We start from the raw sequence: 23255 nt of genomic DNA, 5'->3' as shown, positions 1-23255 counted from the left end.
GCATTCTTCCTCCGTGAAGTACGGCGACCGTGCCATTGTGAACAGTGGTGATTTGCGCTGATAACCTCCCCTTTAACGTGAACGCGCATTAACCCTGATTAGGTTAAACCAGGTTCAACAAATCAACTTCATAACTGGCGTCGTAGTACCGTTTAACCCCAAACAAGATAACCAGGTTTTGTCAACCCCGGTTTAGCGGGGGAACCCTGGGTTACTTCTGGGTAGGTTAATCTCCATTCGTAGTACAGGGCCCAGGAGGGTGAACATGGAGGATTATCCTTATCCACTACTCGTGGAGGGAGATTGGTCATCTATAAACGCTAAAACACTCCAAAGCAAAGTTCACATTTATTTCCAGAGCAGAAAGAAATCCCAGGGAGGAGATTGCGTCATCTGCTGGTCCGAGAGGAGCTGTACAGTCTTCTTCAAATCACAAGAAAGTGAGCTAAACTCCTCTAACTAACACAAACAGGTTTAATAAGAACCTGTTCACACATTCACATACAGTGTGTGGAACTAAATGTGGATCTCGAGTTTGAGTTACATTTTTATACTTGAGTGATTAAACAGCAAACACTGGAGTGTTGACACTTAGTGCTAAAGTGTAATATAGTGTTAAATGAACACCCCTGCAGAGTGGAATAAACAACAAGAAACATGTCTGTATCACAAAAACATGTAAAGGAAAGAAAAACGAGCTGATTCCAGATCTCATTTCAACACCTGGATTTTTCCTGTCTGGAGTTCAAACACAGTGGGAATGGAGGAATCCAGCTGGAAACATAAACAGTTATCAATAATATGAATTTCCTTGCTGATTGTTTGTGTTTATGTCTCAGTCCGGGATCAGGTTCTCAGTAAAGCTGAGCACACAGTACCCATCGAGAAACAGGTGCTGAAGCTAAAAGTGTCCAAACCAGATTCAGAGAGTCACACCAAAGAAAAATCACAAGAATCTGTAAGTGGATGCTTCGGTTTCATTGGTATTTAAGTTATATAGGTGTCTTTTTTTATTTTAAAATTTTCCCTTAAAGTATTTAGCCTTTGATTACTACAACAACAAATTTTTATACAGAAAATTAACCCACCAAAGGAATTAATTTTCTCATCTCATCTCATCTCATCTCATTATGACTAGCCGCTTTATCCTGTTCTACAGGGTTGCAGGCAAGCTGGAGCCTATCCCAGCTGACTACGGGCAAAAGGTGGGGTACACCCTGGACAAGTTGCCAGGTCATCACAGGGCTAACACAGACACAGACAACCATTCACACCTATGGTCAATTTAGAGTCACCAGTTAACCTAACCTGCATGTCTTTGGACTGTGGGGGAAACCGGAGCACCCGGAGGAAACCCACGCGGACACGGGGAGAACATGCAAAATCCACACAGAAAGGCCCTCGCCAGCCACGGGGCTCGAACCCGGACCTTCTTGCAGTGAGGTGATAGCGCTAACCACTACACCACCGTGCTGCCCCTGAATTAATTTTATTTTTCTTTTTAAACTGAGTGTGCCAGTTTCTTTGGAATAGTCTAGTTTCTATTTTGCTGTCTGCTGCATATGCTGAATCACCGTAAGAGTAAAAATAGACCTGTTTCCTCTGGACAGGAGGGTGTGGAGTGGCAGGAGCACTCAGAAAGTAGAGTTTGGACTTCTAAACCTGTTTACAATAACATATGGTAGTAAAATAGACTTGGACCTTATCTGGGTTAGTAAATGTACTCATGGTTTTTATAGGCTAAAACAGGAAGTGATGTGTCAGCTGGAGCTCTTCAGCCAGGTGAGGAAGTGTTTGCACTTTAATTTGATTCTTGCACATTAAAATAAATAAATAAATAAAGCTATCTGCTTTCTTGAATAGGAACAACTTTTTCCTCTGCAAAGCTCACTTCTTGTTGATTACCATTATATATGTTTGTTTGTTTGTTTGTTTGTGTGTGTGTGTGTGTACATGTATGACAAAAACATTGATGATTTTATTGTTGATCAGTTCCAGCTGTGAGGACAGCCTGCAGTGTGCTGGTGGAGAATGTACCTGCTGATGCCATCACCATCAAGCAACTTCTGGAGCTGTACTTTGAGAAGTGGGGTGGACCTGTAGAGAAAATCAGCACAAATCCAGAGGAGCAAACCATTATTGTTAAATTCCACTCACAAGATGGTATGAAACAAGTCTGTCCCAAGAGACAATCTCCATAAGTGCTTCTTGCGGTCTCTGGGATGAGGTGGAACACTGAAGCATGAAGACAGGCGGTTTAATTGCAGGGCCATTTATTTCAGCTTTTCAGCTCCAACACTTTACTTTCACACACACATGTATGCACATACGCATGCACACACACACACACACACACACACACACGAACATGGCATGCAGGGAAGCTCTCCCTCCTCTCTGCTTGCTCCCTTCATATAAGCCCTCAGTTGTCACTGCAACACACACGATTAATATAACCCAGGTTTGATCACTTGCCACTCACCTTCCTTGGCCTTGCCCTCCATTCACAAACTGGCACTTGACAATGTCTCCACTGCTACATACCCCCACTGCCTAATTTAGGCAGGGGAGCCATCCAGTCTCCAGCAGACCCCCCATGGGAAAGAAAGTCTTCCATCACCATCTGCACCCTCTCCCTGTGGACCACCTTAAACTTGAAAGGCTGGAGGTCTAGATACCAATGGGTGATCTGAAAGTTGGCATCCTTCATGCAGTAGAGCCACTGGAGTAGGGCATGGTCCAAACTGAGAGTGAAAGAGCGCCCCAACAGGTAATATTGGAGGGTGTGGGTTGTCCACTTGATGGCCAAACACTCTTTCTCAAAAGGTGCTGTACTTCATCTCCCGCACAGAGAGCTTGTGACTTATGTACAACACTGGGTGTTTCTCCCCTCCACCACCTGGGACAGACCAGCCCCCAGTTCTCTTTCCAATGCATCCATCTGCAAAATAAAAGGGAGAGAGAAGTCAGGGAGTGTAAAAGTGCCCCCCTGCACAGTGCAGCCTTTACCTTAGTGCATGCCTTTTGGCACTGCTCTGTCCGTTGGACCAGATCTGGTGTCCCCTTTTTAGTGAGATCAGTCAGCGGGCTGGTGACATCCAAATAATTAGGCACAAACCTATGATAGTAGCCAGCCAGGCCTAGGAACTGTCTCACCCCATTTTTAGTCTTGGCCTTGGGCAGGTCGCAATGGCTGGGGTCTTGTTTATTTGGAGATGCACCTACCCAAGACACAAGTGGAAGCCCAGAGACCATACTTTCACCCACTCAATCGCACACTTTTTTGGGTTAGCTACGAGCCCCACACGTCTCAACAACTCCAGGATGGCTCTGGGGTGTTTTAGGTGCCATGGCCAATCATTGCTGTATATTATGATATCATCTAAATAGGTCACAGCATAAGTGGTAGGTAGATGGACGATTTTGTTCATGAGCTGTTGGAATGTTGCAGGCACCCTGAATAACCCAAACAGAAGGGTGATGAACTGGTGCAAGTTGAACAGGGTGGAAAAATCCATTTTCTCTCAAGGTAGAGGAGTTAAGGGGATCTGCAGATATCTCTTTGTCAAATCCAGTGTCGAGTAAAAATAAGCAGCACCTAACCGATCGAGCAACACATCAATGCAGGGCATTAGGTACACATCGAATTGAGACACTGTGTTGACCTTTCAGTAGTCCACACAGAACCAGACTGACCCATCGGTGATGGGGACCAAGACCACTGGGCTGCTCCAGTCATTGTGTGACTCCTCGATTATTTCCATGTCGAGCATTGCCTTGAGTTTATCCTGAACCACAATTTTCTTGTCCTCACGTAAGTGGAGGGTGCAGCTTCATACCACCACTCATGGGGCATCTCATTCTTGTGTGCAGTGAGGTGAGTGTGGCCAGGAAGGTGCAAGAACACAACAGAAATCTCAACTTGCAACCTGGCAACCTCTGTGAATTGGGCCAGTGAGAAGTGGTGTCCCCAGGGGACCAGGGTGGATTGAGTGATTACTTTTGTTTTTAGCTCTGGCCCCAGCTCTGCCCTCTCTGGAACTACCAACACAACAGGGACCTCCTTGTTTCATAATTTTAAGCAGGTTGAAGTGGTATACCTGCCACGCCCTGCCCTTGTCCATTCATGTCACCATTTAGTCGATGTCCCTAACTCGCCATGTGACCTCAAAGGCCCCTTGCCACTTGATGAGTAATTTAGAGCTCGATGTGGGGAACAATACGAGCACTTTTTCTTGCAGAATGAACTCTGAGGTGCATGCCCCTGTTGTACAGCCAGGCTTGACATTCCTGTGCCTGATGCAAATTCTCCTGGGTTAAGTGACTGTGTGGAGTTTTGCATGCAGCTCCAGAACCTATTGAATTTCACTTTTACTGTTCGAAAGCCTCTCCTCCCAATTTTTGCACATCATGTCTAGGATGCTGCATGCCTTACACTCAGAATAATTAAAACAGGAGAGACCATGTGGAGGCTTGCGGGACCTCTTGTACTGCAAACAGGGTAACAAATCACACTTTGGTGGATGGAGATTTGATTACAGCCTGAATCCACCAACGCCTGATATGTATCCCCTTGGATACTCACCAGAATGCAATACATTCTGGCCCGATTGAGGGCAGTCTCTGCCATGTTGGGGTTCCGGACCATTGCCCCCACCTCTATTGTGTGACACTAATCCTGGAAGTGCCCAGGCTCCCTGCAGCACCAGCACACCAGCCTCAGCTTCACTTCTGTATTGGTGGCTTGGGGATCACTTACCTGGGAGGGGCAAGACACTGAAACACAAAGGGAGGGAGGGAAGGAGGGGGACCCCATGAGCTCAACAAGCGAGCTGTGGGGGGGGTCAGCACTTGCTTCTGTGGTGCAGGGACAGGGGGGATGGGAGATATATATACAGTGGCATGCAAAAGTTTGGGCACCCTTACTGAAAATGTCTGTTACTGTGAATAGTTAAGTGAGCAGAAGATGAACTAATCACCAAAAAACATAAAGGTAAAGACAACACATTTCTTTTCAACATTTTCTGCAAGATTTGTGTATTATTTTTGTTTTGTACAATTGGAGAGTGAAAAAAGAAAAGGAACACCATGTGAAAGTTTGGGCACCTCAATACATTTGAGTTCTCAGGCAGGGCTCGAAATTCGCGGTGGTCCGGTCGCCCGAGGCGACTTAATTTGTCATTTGGCGGGTAATTCCTGTCACTAGCCAGCCTGGCTGGCGAGTTGAAAATAAAAAATATATATGAAGCAAAGATTCAGACTAGGGCTGTGCAATATATCGAATATACTCGATATATCTCAGAAAGTTCTGTGTGAGATACATAAAATTATTCTATCGTAACTATCGAGTATTTTATGGTCATCTGCCGACTTGCGTTTGTTTCATGTTTGTTGCATTTGTTTAAAACATTTTCCGGTGGTTTTCTCCCTGTCCCTCAGGCAGTAACGTGAGAGGCTGCCTAAGGGTAAAAAAACAATAACATCACACACTCGCCAACCAATCCCGGGCGACATCTAGGTGCTGAAAGGAACTTGCGGGAAGATTTTCTAGTTTCAGTTTACAGCGCTGACTCAGTTCGTGCAATCGCTGGTGTTGCATAGGCTACCGTGTAAGCTCTGTCAATTTCAGCGACAAATTAAAAATGGAAGCGGACGAATTGGTTCCTAAAAGAACTAGTAAGGGGTCAGTCATCTGACATTTTTTTGGATATCGTGAGGAGGACGTGGAACAGCAAATGCCAGTTTGTAAAGTGTGCAAAAAAAAAACCCTGTCATCATGAAAGGCAGCAGCACTACAAATATGTTCCGTCACCTGAAAACTCACCCGGTACAGTATGAAGTCTCTTAAACTCCGAACTATTTGCCCACGAACTAAAACCCCCACACAAGCTAAACAAATGACCATAGTGGCCTCATTCTCCAAAGCCACCCCATATGAGAAAACGAGTCAGAGACGGAGAGCTATAACGGATGCAATCACTAACGTCATTGCCGAAGACATGATCCTGATTAGTATAGTGGAAAAACCAGGCTGCCAAAAATTACTAAACACACTCGATCCCAAATATGAGTTGCCTGTTTGTAGACATTTTACAGAGAAGGCAATACTGGAATTATACATCTGAGAGGCAGAGCCAGAAAACATTCAGTTCAAAAGTGTGCAAAGAGAAAAATTATGTTTTGCAGATCTCTCTCTTCTCTCCCTCAGTCAATCTCTCTATTGTGAATGTTCCAGTGGTTCTCAGTAGTCAGGTTTGTGGGTGCAATTGGTCTTAAATGATCAGTCTCGTTAAATCAGTCTCATTAAATAATACCTTTAATTTTGTTGTTTAATAATAAATTACCAAACAGCTAAATTATGGTATATTCCAAATTATGATCACTACCAATGCAACAATAATGTATTACTTACCGTATTACATACACACTACAGCCAATAGTATTCATATACTCTAGGGTGAAGGCAATTTGGAGTTCTTTTAGATTGTGTGACTTCAAGGATACAGTAGCAAAACAGAAAAACAAGCACAGTTTAACAGAAATTGAATTTATTATAACAAAGATAAAAATGGATAATAGCAGTTTAAAATACATTCAATAAGTCAGCAGCAAAACAGTGAGGTATTACTGTGTGTGTGTTTGTGTGTGTGAGGGGAGAGAGAGAGAGGGGAGGAGAGATTTTCTCCTTACTACTATGCGAGCCACTGAGCTCTTAGGGTGTGTCCCGTGCACGACTGCGCAGTATGAGAAGGAAGAGACAAAGAGAGTTTGAATGTGTGCGGTAACTACGTTTCCGTTTCCCGTTGAGAGTACGTCGTGTGCATTCTGGCTGCCGCTTCTCACTAGAGCTTTTTTTTATTATTTCATTTTTATTTTCTTTTTCTATTTTCATTTTATTTATTTATTTTTTTCTGTGTGTTTTGTGTAGTTTGATGTTTGTTTGAGTGTTTTGTCCACCGGTGGTGGTGTAGCTCCCGACCCAGTTTTGGGCGTCGGTTCCCTCCAGGCCTTGGTTCGCCGTGGGTGATGCCTGCGCTCCCAGCTATGGACTGCAGTGAGCTCGTTGCTCATTTGACATTCGTGGTTGTCCAGTGCTCTGCGCTTTAGTGCTTGGCGTGATGTTCTGAGCGATGTTGCTCGGTGGCATCGCGGCGGCTTATTTAACCATTTATGAGAGAGAAAGCATTAGGAGCTTCATATTGACTAGGAATCAACTTGAAAAAAATTATTCCATAAAAATCGTATCACAGCCAAGGCCTACCCTGCTCCCCCTGTCAGAGACGGGCACAAAGCGACCTCGGTCTGAAGAGGAGAAAAAGGGCGCAGATAAAGCGTACGAGAAGGAGAAATGACAAAGGACTTATAAGCAAACGTGGGAGCAGGGTAGGCCTTGGCTGCGATATGATTTTTATGGAATAATTAATTTTTTTCAAGTTGATTCCTAGTCAATATGAAGCTCCTAATGCTTTCTCTCTCATAAATGGTTAAATATAGAAAGCATGTTGGACATATTTTGGGTGCTATATTCATGATAGTAAGTATATTTGTTTTCAATACTCATACACCAATTTGCCAAGTTTTCCAATATATTATTATTTGTTGATATTATATTATGGTGCTCTGTGTTGTTCTCATTTATGTATTTAACAACAGTATCAAAATACTCAGGTCTTGAAATAAATGCACATTAGTCATGAACCATGGTAACTACTCTTTTGTGTTATTTTTGACAGAAGTAAAATTCATACATCAACAAATTTTGGCTAGTTGATTTTCTGTTTGGCTAGTTATTTTGGAAGGTAACTAGTCCAGCTGGCTGGTGAAAAAATATATGAATTTCGAGCCCAGTCAGGTAACTTTTACCAAGGTTCCGGACCTTAATTAGCTTATTGAGCTGTGGCTTGTCCAAATTCTTCATTAGGAAAGGTCAGATGATGCCGATTTCAAAGCTGTATAAATTCTCTGACTCCTCAAACTTGTCCCTAAAATCAACAGCCATGGGCTCCTCTAAGCAACTCCTTCTGAATAATAAAATAATTGATGCTCACAAAGCAGGAGAAGGCTACAAGAACATAGCAAAGTGTTTTTCAGGTAGCTGTTTCCTCAGATTGTAATGTTATTAAGAAATGGCAGTTAACAGAAACAGTGGAGATCAAGGTGAGGTTTGGAAGATGAAGAAAACTTTCTGAAAGAACTGCTCGTTGGATTGCTAGAAAGGCAAATAAAATCCCCTATTTGACTGCAAAAGACCTTCAGAAAGATTTAGCAGACCCTGGAGTGGTGGTGCACTGTTCTACTATGCAGCGACACCTGAACAAATATAACCTTCATGGAAGCGTCATCAGAAGAAAACCTTTCCTGCATCCGAGCCACAAAATTCAGCGTCTGAAGTTTGCAAATGAACATCTAAATAAGCCTGATGCATTTTGGAAACAAGTCCTGTGGACTGATGAAATCAAAATAGAACTTTTTGGCCACAATGCGCAAAGGTATGTTTGGAGAAAAAAGGGTGCCAAATTCCAGGAAAAGAACACCTCTCCAACTCTGAAGCATGGGTGTGGATCGATTATGCTTTGGGGTTGTGTTGCAGCCAGTGGCACAGGGCACATTTCATTGGTTGAGGGAAGCATGGATTTTAACCATATGTTGAGTTCAGGAAACCCAAAATAAATTAAATTCTTGTGCACCAATTCCTTTTATTAAATAATTATTCGATGAAAGCTATCTATTGTACAATCAGACTGACCCAGAAAAAGAACAGTTCAAAGAAATAATTGAAAGCCCAATAATGACAGTTTGGTGCTGTTATCTGGATTGAGTGCTTTGATTCTAGTGCTGTATCATGTGCATTTACATGGATTTACCTCAACATTTTAGCTGCAAAGAGAATTTTGGAGAAGACGGATCACAGATTATCCAGTCAACCAGTCATCATGTCCCCATACTGTAAGTCCTCTGTCTTTCACAGAAGAATAGATTAATTGTGTCTATTAATTGTGTATCATGAAATATCGTAAACATTGTTTCTGGTACTTTGGCCTCCAGTTGGTCTTAATGCGAATCAGACTGAAGCCAGTGAGGGTTTGGAAGATACTCTACGGTCCAGTGCTGTGGTCCTGGAGAATGTGCCAGAAAATTTGAACCAAGAATACCTCATGCTTCTGGTGGACAGTATCATCAGTCATTCTGAAGATGAATATTCCTTAGAGTTAATTCCAGAATCAAACACTGCTGTTGTGACCTTTAATGACCCGAGAGGTATGTCCTTAACTTGACATGTGAATTAATGTCAACTTTTAGTCCATAAAAATGACCACACTGAACATAATGAGAACTTTTTTTTCTTTGTACAGCTGTACAAACGTTTCTTACAGAAAGCAGGAATAAAAGGAAGTTCCAGGAACATGGTCTCAAGGCCCGGCATCTGGAGAAAAGTAGAAGTGTTAAGGTGGAGAACCTGCCTGAGCAGTGCCCTGAAGAATTTCTAGTACTTCACTTTGAAAAGCATGCAGGCGCAGTGGAAAGCATGAAGGCAGTAGCAGATGAGAAAGCCGCTATCATCACCTTTCATTATCAACAGGGTAAATCACTTGCCTTTTAATTGTATACATTTATTTGTGGAATTATAACAATGAACATTTTGACCTCCACTCACCAGCCACTTTATTAGGAATGACTGTACACCAACACATGCATACACAGCTAATCAAGTGGCAGCAGTGCAATGCAACAAATCATGCAGATCCAGGTTGGCATTAATCTCTTTCATCTTTCTTTTTTAGCTGTCCAGAAAGTCCTGGGAACAGAGCACTTTATTTGCAAGACCCCAGTTGATATATATCCATATTCAGTGTTGGGGAGTAACGAATTACATGTAACGACGTTACGTAATTTAATTACAAAAAAAGTGTAACTGTAATTCGTTACAGTTACAACAGGAAAATATGTAATTCAGTTACAGTTACTTATGGAAATATTGAGAATTACAATTTTAGTTACATTTGAAAAACAAAAACCTTTGCGACATGAGCAAGGATATTTTTATTGCTTTGCGCATAATTTTGCCGTTTCCCGCCACGGCTCCTTGTCTGTCCTGGGTTTTCCTGTCATGTTTGCCAGCAGCAGCGCCACTCTGTTTCTGTGCTTGAACACTAGAGCAGCAAGAAGCGCGCGGTTCAGTTCAGCTCAAGCAGCAGTCAGGGCCGTAACTACCATTGAGGACACCGAGCTCATGTCCTCGGCATTTTTTTTCCCACGGTTTTTTTTTTTTCACTCAGAAATGTGAAATTAATATATGATGAAAATCGTTCTGACTTTGATCGGTGGAAAATTCTAAATTCAGCTTGCATCCCCCTGTTCTCATTTGTTTGTCTAAAAATAAAGTCCACATAATCATTTTTAAACGAAGCTGAAATATCCGACATTGGAAACATTTCATATCCGGCAGCCTCGCGATAGTCAGCTAAGCACCGCGGGATACACAAGAGCTGAGAAGTGTTCTCATCAAGGTCCGACTCCGCAGCCAGGCAGTTTGTCAATTAGTCGTGGAATCTGAAAATTGACATAAGATGAAGAAGTCTACTACACTAAAACAAACCAAACTCAGCTCTGGAAAGTCAGCAAGTGAGAGAAAAAGAAAGAGGGAAGAAGGGGAGTTAATTTTGCCAGTCCGGAATGCTTATGATCATTAACAGTGCAATTTTAATTAGCATTTCAAGCAACAACAGTCGAAGCCACTTAGCTAGATAGGATTTTCGTTTTCCAGGCGGCACAAACTCTTTTATTCTCTCTCTCGATGTGATTTGGTGCGTTTCAGATCAGAAAAGGCTGGACAGTCGTGACCTGTTGTTTATGAAGTTATTGGGTGCTGACGAGACTTGAGCTATTTTGCTAACTTACCAGACTATAGGCTAACGTGAACACAAGACACGATTGTTTTGATCATTGGTTGTATTTTCGAACGGAAATGAAAACGGGTAGCAAACTTATTATGTTCACATTTTATTTACAACATGATGTACCAGACCCGGCGCCAGACACGGACTGACGGACGGGCCTTGAATTGCTTTGGGGGGGGCACACATTTTATACGCCAAGCCAGGGCAACACAACTGTTTCTAGCAACCCAGGAGAGCAGCACAGACGTGACGAGTTAAATATTCTAAGAAACGTATAAAGCAACCAAAACAACTTTCCAAAATGTATCAAACATTGCTCAGCATATTACAAGTTTTTTTTTTTTTTTTTCTCCGCTGGCCTCACAACGCACAAAGCTGATTTCGGGTATCTACCGGAAGATGTCGTGATATGATCCCGTCCAGCAATAAAATGTGATTGGCTGAGACAGCTGCTGATTTACCCAGATACCATTTGAAGAAAAAATGCGATTGGTCGGTTGGTTCATTCCATTACATTAAGCCATTGGTTCCCAAGAAATATTAGTCCACGTTTATAGCAATGATTCAGAAATTATTACTAGTGTTTCTGTACTCACGGATAATAATGAATGAACCGATCAGCCGATTTCGAATAGTTTCAATACATTTTAAATTGAGCACATTTTTCTTTATTATTGTTATACTGAAAAACTTTTGACTTGTAGTTTACGTTTTTTTAAAAAACAAAGAAGAAGCAGCTGTGACGGGCTCCTATCAGGCCAAGTGCGGTCACTCGCCGGCCACTTTCAGGCATCTTTTTCGGATTAGTGAGACCAGACCCTCTGAACATGAATGGGGAGATATCAATACTGGACTCTGTGAAAATTAACGGTCGCGAAGAGCATATGATTGAAATCGCCATGAAAAGCTGATTATACTTGAGTGTTAGGTTGGTTCTCATGACTCAGAAAAAGCTTTAAAATCCACTTTTCTCGTGGATTATTTTGACACTGCGCAGGCGCAGTACTTCTATAACGGCAGGAGAGGGACAGCGGAGCACGAAGCTGCAAGATTCGATTGCGATTCGATTGCAAGGAAAGCTGTTGGTTCAGATCGACATATGATTGGTTGTTGGCAGCGGAACAGGCGGGATATTTGCAGACCCGTACTGCCGTCAGAGACGGTTGATTAGAATGTTTGCTGCCGTTACGAACTGTCCCCATTCATTTCTGTGAACGATTTTTTCAGTGACCTGTCTCCTATGAAAAAAAGTCTCTGCTCTGGGTTCCAGCAGGACGGGCCCACATGAGTCTCAGGGCGGGCACGGCCCCCTAAGGCCCGCCCATGGCGACGGGCCTGTGATGTACCACCTCTGACCGCTTTCTGTCAATCATGACCAGCCCAGCCGCGTTCACAGCTCCTCCTCCAATCAGCAGCTGGAGATGAGCCTCCTCTCGGGAAGTCTTGTCCCGCCCCTCTTATTGACTCCCATCTCCAGTGAGGCTCAGTCTCCGAATGGAGCGTTTTAGTCGGTTTTGTCCAATAACCGTCTAGTATTTTGCTATTGAAAAGGGCAGATATTTTTTAAAAAGCAACTGAAGTCCATTCAGGCTCGGCTAGATTGCGTTGTCACTCTCACCCACTCACACTCACTCACTCTTACACACTCACACTCCATCACTCACTCAAACTCTCACTCACTCACTCTCACACACTCACACTCCATCACTCACTCAAACTCTCACTCACTCACACACTCTCTCACTCACTCACCCACACTCACTCACTCACTCACGCACGCACACACAAAATACTTTTGTGATCGTGCAGTTTTGAAATTGTTAAAATAAACATGCTCACCTATGTACATGTTCATCTTGTTGGGCTTGTGATTTTGACTCGTTTCCAAAATGTATGAAAAGTCACCATATTAGGACATTTTTTTTTGGCAAATAAGATGTATTGCAATGTTTGACCTCGGTATTTGAAAAATCCTGGTTACGGCCCTGGCAGCAGTCATGTCAGACGCCTTCAAGCATTGGAAATTTAAGAAGCATTTCATCTACATCACTGAAAATGGCTCAAATTTAACTGTCCAATGCAAGCAGTGTTTGCCGGCCATCAAGAAGTTGTCCACGTCGAAGCAGTCTATGTCAAACCTAAGGAAACATTTAGAGGTAAGTGCAACTCACTGGTTTATTTCCGATCAGAAGGCATTCATTTTGAGGTTGTAAGCACATTAACAGCAAGGTAGGCTATGCTGACGAAATATGTTGAACTACCAGCTCTAGAACAACTGACACCCACCTACATACCATCGTTGTTATTAATCCCAGTGGGCAACATAATATAATGATGTACGATTGATTCAATGTCATATATCACAACAACGGTTAAGCACACATGTCGTTTCCCTAGTTAGCTACGTGCTAGGCTACTACCATTCACTTGAATGTGTTTATTGTTTATTGTATTTTTTTGTAATCAACATTCCATTGACTCTTAAATGTTCAATGACTGACTACCCATCGTCAGTCTTAATTCTTGATGGGCTGTATTGTGCCATGTTTCATTTTACAAGCAAAGAGAAAAACAAGAAAAATAAAATGTGATGTAAAAGTCTCACTTTGGTTATTTATTACTAGATTAAAGTAGAACACTTCATTGTCATTGCACATGTATGAAGTAATGAAATGCAGTTTGGCATCTAATCAAGTGCAACACGTGCAGACTGCACATAATGCAGTGTTTAGAGACAAAATGCCGTTATTTACAGCTAGTGTAAGTAAAGATGGTTATATGTGCAGAGCATGTATGCGCAGAGTATGTACAATGTAGTTATGGCAGTACAATGCACAGGGCAATGAAAAATAGCATGGTATAAATAAATGTGATGAATACAGATGGAATCATTATACAGGTAATCCTATACCACTGTAGATAGGGCTATACAGATGTGAATTGAAGAGGAACACTATATGGATGGTAAGGTGTGGATAGAGGGGAACGAAAGACTGGTCTTTGGGAAGAGTTCAATAAGGTGACCGCTGTGGGAAAGAAGTGGTTTCTGAACCTGCTTGTGTAGTCTGCAAACTGTGAAAACAGTAGAGCCTAGGGGAGGAACAGAAGAGTATGGCCCCTATGACAGGAGTCTGAGAATCACATGCACGGTGCAAGCATCTCTTATGGACCTCCTGTGATTGCTTGTCAGCAATTCCCTCTCAGCTTAGTACTGCTTTAAGGTTCACACTGTCGGTTTTCAAAAATTAAATGGTGAACATGGGTCAATATTCATTAAAACCTTAAAGTAATTAAAAAGTAATCCAAAAGTAACTAGTTACATTACTTTTTAAAAGTAATTGAAAAAGTTACACTACAATTACATTTTAAACAAGGTAACTTGTAACTGTAACGAATTACATTTTTAAAGTAACTTACCCAACACTGTCCATATTACACCTCTTTGGGTTCCGCCTTGTACGGCAAAGACAGACCAACATGGACACTGCCCAAACCATTTACATATAAGATCCATCCTGCCATCAGAGAATTCGTTCAAAAGAGGGGACAACTCTCCTCCATCTCTTATCAGATGAGCTCACACTTCTGCCAAGTGAACATGGACAAAGATGAAGTCGTGTTCAGTCCTCTTCCTACCCTGCTGAGACAAAAGGGTATAACCAAAAAGCACATTGACAGCTGGAAGCAAGACACCATAGAAGCTTTTAAAAACATTCTCTCCAACTTTGGTGTTTTTGAGTATACAGTGAACCCTTCAGTACTGACTGCAAGAGAAAAAGACATTCGGTCAGTTGTAAAAGATAAAGCTGTCCTCAAAGTGGATTTGTCAATAGGAAACCTGACTCTGGCAGGAATGGCAAAAGATGTTCATGTGTTAAAACCAATATTGGAGAACGATTTAAAGAAAGCATCACATCAGAGGAAAAGAGACATGAACAAGACCTCTGAGACCATTAACATGTCGTCTGCCACATACCTTTTACTTCAGCAGGAGGGACTGCAATACAGCGCGTCAGCCAAATATCCAGAGCTGGAACTGACATACAAAAAAGACACCAATCAGTTAAGGTTTTCTGGGCTTCTTCTGGAAATTATGGACATCAAGAATTTGATCCTTAAGAAGCAACTGAGTATGAAAGAAAAGGCCCTGAAAATGGACACTTTATTAGTGGAGTTCTTGCAATCAGTGGACTCTGAGGAATTGTCAAAAGATCTGTTCACATCCAAGGGAATTAGTGCAGTCTACACATTTGAAAATGGGAACATCATTTTGACTGCGAGTACAGCCAAAACACTGACTGATGCTGAAAAGAGGCTTGGAATGATGCTGACATTGCAGAACCTTTCTGTAGAAGACCTAGGTGTTCTTGGAAGGCCAGATTGGCAAGATCTCACAAATCAGCTATATGAGACATACAATTCATCCAGGAAGAAAATGGTGCTTATAAAATCCTCAAACAACAGGGACACAATTGTAGTCTATGGCTTTCAGGAACCGGTTAGACAGGTCAGTAAGAGCCTTGAGCAATTTATTGATTCACAATCAATAATAGAAGAGACCATTTATGCCAGGTCGTATGCCATAGTGAAATACATCAGAGAGAGGATGCCCCACCTTTGGCAGACGTTCCTAAAGGGTGATGAATTGAACATAAACTATGACCCAAAAAGGCCCTTGATTCGAGTGTCTGGGGAGCGTATTCATGTCCAGCTGGTGCTGAAGTCTTTTCAGAATATAATAAGAAGTCTTCACACTGATAAGTTGACAATTAGAAAGGCCGGAGCCAAAAAGTTTTTCCAGGAGCAGAGTGGCATGTTCTCAATGATGATGAAGGAACAAAGATTTGTGTTTGTGCTTGAGGATGCTTCTATGGAGGAAGAGGATGAGGAAGGGTACAATGAGGAGAGGTATGGTGAAGGTAGAGTGGAAGATTTTGGACAGCTTTCCTGTGAGGTGCAGACTCCTGGTGGCATTGTCATCAAAGTCCTGAAGGCTGATATCTGTCAGTTTAAAGTAGATGCTGTGGTCAATGCTGCCAATGAGGACTTGAAGCACATTGGTGGTTTAGCATTAGCACTTCTGAATGCTGCGGGTCCATCTTTACAACAAATCAGTGATCAATATGTAGCTGCACATGGGAAACTGCAACCTGGGAATGCTGTTACCACAGAGGCAGGTCACCTGCCATGCAGATATGTAGTGCATGCTGTAGGTCCCCGCTATTACAATACAGACAAGTCTACCTCTGTGAAGAAACTGAGACAGACAGTGAGGAAAAGTCTGAACCAAGCAGTATTGCACAGATGCTCCTCCATTGCAGTCCCTGCCATCAGCTCAGGAATATTTGGCTTTCCTCTTGACCTCTGCACTGAGACGATCGCTCAGGAACTACATGCATACATTGAAGACCAAACTCGACAAGCTGGCATAAACACGCTTAAAGAGATCTACTTGGTGGACAATAATCCCAAAACTGTGAAAGCCATGGCTCAGGCTCTTAAAAAGGAGTTTGCACAATTCAGCCCCAGAATACAAATGGGCCGTGGCCATGGGCATCATGGTCAAAATTATCATGGTCATGGTAACCAAAGTCATGGATATCATGGGCAAGGTGCTGGTAGACGTCAAGGCCTTAGGGAATGGGAGAATGATGCACAAGTGTACGGTGCAAAAGATTTTGAGGATTGTGAGACTCAAACCTGTAGAACCCAATTTGAGGACGTGGACAGGTCAGTGTCAGGGTTTCTTGAAACTCAGTCCACAAAAGAAGGACTAAAAATCATACTAAGGAAGGGGAATATCCAGGATGCACGTGTGAGTATCATTCTCAGCTGAAAGAAAACATATTAATCTTATTATTTCTTTTCCTTAAAAATTCAAGGCAAGCTATGAGTCTGTCTTCCAGAGACAGATTTCAACATTATCTTTGGTTTTTAATTTACAGTCAGATGTAATTGTCAGTACCATCTCAGAAGACCTGGATCTCAGTAAAGGTGCAGTCTCCAGAGCACTACTCAACACTGCTGGTCCTCAACTCCAGGCTGAAATTCGTTCTACTATGAGAGAATTTGGCACTTCTAGGCTGAATCCTGGAGACCTAGTGTCCACGAACGGCTATAACTTACATTGTCAAAAGGTCTTCCAGACTGTTTGTCCATTTTGGAATGGAGAGACTAGATCAGAAGATGAGGTGACTCCAGACTTTGTAGATATTTAGCACTTTCTACATATCCATATTATTATAGTTTCATTGTTGTATACACAATACCATCATTTTGGATGATATAACTGATTTTATTTATTTTTTTCTCATAGATTCTCAAAGGACTCATTCAAAAGTGCCTGAAAATAGCCGAAAACAAGAAAATGACTTCGATTACTTTCCCAGCCATTGGCACTGGGAACACTGGCTTTCCCAAAGATCTTGTCGCCAGAATTTTTCTCAGTGAGATTCATGCCTTTAGTGCCAAAGTTTCTCCTCAGTCCCTGAATGAGGTGACTGTGATTGTGCATCCATCAGATACTGAGACTGTCCAGGTACTGGAGAATGTTGGTCACCTTTTCATGATTTGGCTGCTCCATGTGTGGTTTTATAATAATTACATTTTTGTCATGTTAGAGTTTTGTAAAGAGCTTCAGAGGTGAATGGAAGGGTGCTGTCATGAAAGGAGCACATACTGTTCAGCAATCACCAGCTAAAAAAACACCTCCTGTTCGATCACCACAATCTGCTGGTGAGCGTCTGTCCTGCTGCTCTTCATCACGTTTAGTTATGAAGCTTATGATGGGATTTTTATTCTACATTACAGAGTCATTAATGATTACATATTTGTATGAATTAACGAAAAAAAGCACTAGTCCTAAATGATGGTTTGGACAATTATATTTCAGCAGGTTTCTTTGGAGCGGTTTCTACTCCTAGTCTTGGAGTGCACAAAATGCAGATAGAGCATTTTATGCTGGAGGCATCATTAGGTGACATCACCAGAGAAAGCTGTGATGCAATCATTAATTCCTCCAAACAAGCATTCTCTCTGAAATCAGGCAAACTCATATTGTGAACATATACTCCAAGTGTATTGCAGTTGGATAAAAAAAAAAATACAAGATATTGTAACTCCGTACCCTCAAATCCCAAAGTTTGCAGTGGCGGATTTAGATATGGGCGACATAGGCAGCCGTTCAGCGTGGCACAGGGTGCTGGCACAAAAAAAAAATTGAGATTGACACGATTTGATTCCCTCATTTGCACATCCTGTTAATGATATCATGTTACCATGTGGATCAGTTAACCTGTCGGAGTGATTCTTGTTTGTGAGCTTGGCAGCCAAGCTACTTCCTGGGTGGCATGGTGGTGTAATGGTTAGCACTGTTGCCTCACAGCAAGAAGGTTCTAGATTTGAGCCCAGCGGTTGACAGGGGCCTTTCTGTGTGCTCCGGTTTCCCCCATAAGCCAAAGACATGGGTTAGGTGGTCTGAAGGCCTGAAGTACCCTTGAGCACATGTGATAAGTAAACGCTTCTTGTTCCTTTTCTCCTAATCAGAAGTACAAGATGGGGAGATGGGGGGGGGTTGATTGGAAGGTGGGGTTGGTGGGTGGGTATGACTCAAGGGTGGGTTCACCCAGAGTGCCATGCAAAGTTTGTTTGTACCGTATTATACCACAACAATATTTTTTATCCATTTAAAGTTACATGTAACATATATGAAACAAGTTATTGTTTGTTATTGCTTTGATTATAGCAGCACTAAGAGATTAATTAATCAATTCTTAATGTGCTGGAAGTTGGTGGGTAACTTGATGATTTAATCTGTATTCTTCCAGGAGTTTCCAAGGCCATTTTAGATGCTGCTGAGGTAGCGTTTTTCTGTGGTGGCAAAGCACATGGGGGCAAAGAAGCATCTGCAAATGAAGATTTCATGCTGGTGGGTGAGGAGTTTGAGCCTGTTGTGTTTCAGCTGTGTGGAGAGACTGAGGAGGACCTGAGCGAGGCCAGAAACCTGATCACCAGCTTCATTGTGAAGGAGCACATGAGCTCAAAAATTCAGGACTCAGCCATCAACTATTTCAGTCAGGAGGAGGCTGAACTTCTGAGCAAACTCCAGAGGGAGCTCACGGTCAGCATCAAGCTCTCAAAGAGCGGCCCTGAGCCAGTGCTCACCATGGAAGGCCTGACACGAGATGTAGTACAGGCTGAAAGCCAAATCCGTGACATGATCCGTAAAGTGGAGAAGAATCTGATTCGCCACCGTGAGGCCTTTATGCTGAGCAGCCAAGTCGAGTGGCAGTATCAGGACCGCAGTAATAATTTTGTGCCTTTTGATATTTTGACTAACTATGACCTGGAGCAAGCTTTTAAATTACAACAGCCTCGTGAAATGATCAAGATCAATAATGATCCGTATGAGGCCCATTTACCCTCTGGGACTGCTAAGGGGAATAAGGGACAGATGAAATTGAAGAGGACTGATCTGTTTCAGCTGTGTGGAGAGACCAAGGAGGACCTGAGCAAGGCCAGAAACCTGATCACCAGCTTCATTGTGAAGGAGCACATGAGCTCAAAAATTCAGGACTCAGCCATCAACTATTTCAGTCAGGAGGAGGCTGAAGTTCTGAGCAAACTCCAGAGGGAGCTCACGGTCAGCATCAAGCTCTCAAAGAGCGGCCCTGAGCCAGTGCTCACCATGGAAGGCCTGACACGAGATGTAGTACAGGCTGAAAGCCAAATCCGTGACATGATCCGTAAAGTGGAGAAGAATCTGATTCGCCACCGTGAGGCCTTTATGCTGAGCAGCCAAGTCGAGTGGCAGTATCAGGACCGCAGTAATAATTTTGTGCCTTTTGATATTTTGACTAACTATGACCTGGAGCAAGCTTTTAAATTACAACAGCCTCGTGTAATGATCAAGATCAATAATGATCCATATGAGGCCCATTTACCCTCTGGGATTGCTAAGGGGAATAAGGGACAGATTGAATTGAAGAGGACCGATCCGAGACGTAAGACATGATTCCTAAAATTGTCATAATGTAGAGATTTATGAACCAGATAACTAGATATAGTAATTTCAGTTTGTATATTACTGTATGCTAATTTCTTTTGAAGTAATGTTACATTTTTTCACTTGATCTTATTTTTAAATTGATTGCTGATTTAATACTAATTATTTCTTTTAGAGCAAACTACTGTGTCTCTGCCCAGTCACTGGAAGGACATGAAGGGGAAGTTAGTTTTCTGTGTCAAACTTCAACAAGGCAGTCAGGAATATGCAAATGTGGAGAAGGAGTTCAGGAAAACAGGACTGACATCAAATATCCTCCAAGTAAGTCATTTTCCAAAAGAATAACTCCGTAAATTAGACATTTGTTGTGAATGGTTTTAGTACATGCATATCAACCTGCTAATTATGCAATGTCCTCAGATTGAAAGAGTTCAGAATGAGACTCTTTGGAAGAACTACATGAACCAGAAGGCATACCTGGATAAAAAGAACAACCACACAAACAACGAAAAGCTGCTTTTCCATGGCACCGGTTCTGACAATATTGATAAAATCAACGAGCGAGGTTTCAATCGCAGCTATGCCGGGATGCATGGTAGGGTCGCCAGGAACTAGAATCGACCAACATGAAAATAAGTTTTAAACTCATTAAGTAAACGCAGTAGAATAGCATTGAAGAGAATTTAATTTATTTACATTGCATCTTTCATTTCCAATCAAGTTTTCAGGTTCTTTATCCAAATATATGCTTTTGAAATATCTTCTTTTGACTTGTCTTTAGGGGCCGTGTATGGAAATGGTGTGTATTTTGCTGTTGACCCAAGCTACTCTGCCCGAGGTTATGCCAAGCCTGATCTGCAAGGCCACAAACGCATGTATTTGGCTCGAGTGTTGGTTGGTGACTTCACAACAGGGAAAGCTGGTATTCTTACACCTCCACCCAAAAACTCCACCGGCACAGAGCAGTACGACAGTGTCACTGATTCTAGACAATCCATGTTTGTGATCTTTCATGATGTTCATGCTTATCCTGAATACCTAATCACTTTCCAGTAAGGGCTATGTTTACACCAATATGAGTTTTGTATGATCTATGCTTTTCCTGCAGTTTATCACTGTTGGGTTTTAAAATGGGAAACCCAAAAGAGAAAATATATCAAATACCTCAAGTTTGAAAAAAAAAATACACTTGATTTTTCCTTAATATCTTTTTTTTTTGTATAGAACACTTCCGTCATATAATATGATCACTTACAGTTTCTTCCATTATTAGTGAAGTAACTTCCACAAAATGCACATATAATTAGAAGGACACTCAGTAGAGTTCATACCTCCGCCAAGCCACATATTATTGACTAGGGATGTCCCGATCAGGTTTTTTTGCCCTCCGATCCGATACCGATCATTTGATTTTGAGTATCTGCCGATACCGAGTCCCGATCCGATACTTCTTATAATCCATAAAAAATAAAGACGAGGAAAGAAACGGATCCAGGTTGTTCCTCATTTTTTATTTAACACCTTATTTTAACATCCAACAACTCCGTTAGCAAACAGAGCACTTACGTGAGGCAGTTTGAACAATAAATAAATTTTTAAAAATAACCTTAAAATACCTGGCAGGAATGTAAACAAATAAAAAAAAATAAAGTGCCACAGTGCCGGTAATTTGCTTTTAAGAACACATCTCACAGTGGTGTATAGTAATTTCAATTAAGGAAATGAACGTTTTTCTTGATGAAAACAAGCATTTCTACCCTTTCAGGTTTGAGCCCGTTTCTTTTGTCATCCAATGAAAAAAAAATGATCTCATGCTTTGCTTTCCGCTTCGAACTGCTTCCGTGTTCAACTTTGCCGGCAACAGGCAGCCAATAACCAATAGCGTCTCCGCTACAAAGTGATGTCATGCTGCACGCGTTGATGTTGCTGTGTTGAGACAAGAGGTCTGGTCTCACTCTGTGCCAACGCATAGCTATTGATGTGTTAAAAATGAGAATATATTATATAGATATATATCCGATACCTGATCGGGAGGCAATGCCCGATTCCGATCGAGTCTGAAACCATGTGATCGGGCCCGATTTCCGATCACGTGATCGGATCGGGACATCCCTATTATTGACCTCAAAATCAGCCTAGGATAATACTAAAACTGTTCACCAAATTTCATGCAAATCCATTCACTACTTTTTGAGTTACATTGGGAACAAGTAAAAAAATCCTGGATCCATATACACATCCGGATTTGCATCAAAATCTAATCAATTGTTCCTTGGCCCATGGATCATTTTCCCTCAAAATTTCATCAAAATCTGTTTACTATTTTTTGACTTACACTGCAAACAAACAATGGAGGTGAAAACATAATGTCCTCTAACAAATTTGGCAGAGGTACTGGTAACTTACAGATCATGTACCGTACACTGCCAATTTATTCCATCAGAACCTATGGATTGCTGAGATAATAAAGGATTTCTGCTGCTTTCATGTTCATTTTGCTGTTTCGTTACACTTCACAAATATAAATAGATGGTTCAGTAAGGCAGCAGGTCGAGACAGATAGTAAGATGTTAAGGTTCTGTCACTGAGTGGTCACGTTGAGTTGTTTTGGAAATTGTTCGAAGATGCTGTGACTATTGAGGTCAGTCAGTCTGTTTTACAGAGTACATCCAGACCCATCGTGATACCTACATTCATTCTCTCTCTCTCTCTCTCTCTCTCTCTCAATATATAGCCATCCATTATCTGTAGCCGCTTATCCTGTTCTACAGGGTCGCAGGCAAGCTGGAGCCTATCCCAGCTGACTATGGGTGAGAGGCGGGGTACACTCTGGACAAGTCGCCAGGTCATCACAGGGCTGACACATAGAGACAAACAACCATTCACACTCACATTCACACCTACATTCAGTGTAGAGCCACCAGTTAACCTAACCTGCATGTCTTTTGTGTGGGAAACCGGAGCACCTGGAGGAAACCCACACAGACACGGGGAGAACATGCAAACTCTACACAGAAAGGCCCTCGCTGGCCTCTGAGCTCGAACCCAGGACCTTCTTGCTGTAAGGCGATGGTGCTAACCACTACACCACCGTGCCGCCCTCGAGATATATGTGTATGTGTTTGTGTGTGTGTGTGAGATGAGCGAGATCTGAATATTACTTGGAGGAAGTAAATATTTGAGACTTTTTGTGTAGATTTGAATAAACATGTTATTTCATATTGATTCTGGATATTCAAGACTAGATTGTATCGATACACTTCCCTGTTTCAAAATGATGACACAAGCAACTCAAAAAGCCAAAAATGGTGAGAAATACAACAATTGATTCCAGTTTCCTCTTTGTCTTCAAA

The 23255-nt window shown here is 42.1% G+C and overlaps 1 protein-coding gene across 1 annotated transcript; it reads left to right on the top strand.

Annotated features, from left to right (window-relative positions):
- Positions 1–258: 258 nt before the first annotated feature.
- LOC132873790 (protein mono-ADP-ribosyltransferase PARP14-like) lies at positions 259–20968 on the top strand. The gene is given in 17 exon segments (XM_060909591.1): positions 259–440; positions 840–958; positions 1740–1782; positions 1999–2163; positions 8878–8946; positions 9046–9258; positions 9354–9581; positions 9783–9850; positions 14308–16713; positions 16844–17089; positions 17215–17436; positions 17519–17633; positions 17791–17943; positions 18725–19900; positions 20078–20223; positions 20323–20497; positions 20684–20968. Coding segments are annotated over 17 exon segments (5994 nt in total). The 5' UTR covers positions 259–265; the 3' UTR covers positions 20959–20968.
- The last annotated feature ends 2287 nt before the right edge of the window (positions 20969–23255 follow it).

The sequence above is a fragment of the Neoarius graeffei genome, chromosome 25 (assembly GCF_027579695.1).
Source record: "Neoarius graeffei isolate fNeoGra1 chromosome 25, fNeoGra1.pri, whole genome shotgun sequence".
Taxonomy (NCBI): domain Eukaryota; kingdom Metazoa; phylum Chordata; class Actinopteri; order Siluriformes; family Ariidae; genus Neoarius; species Neoarius graeffei.
Note: the sequence above shows the minus strand (reverse complement) of the source record. Positions and strands in the feature narration are given on the sequence as shown.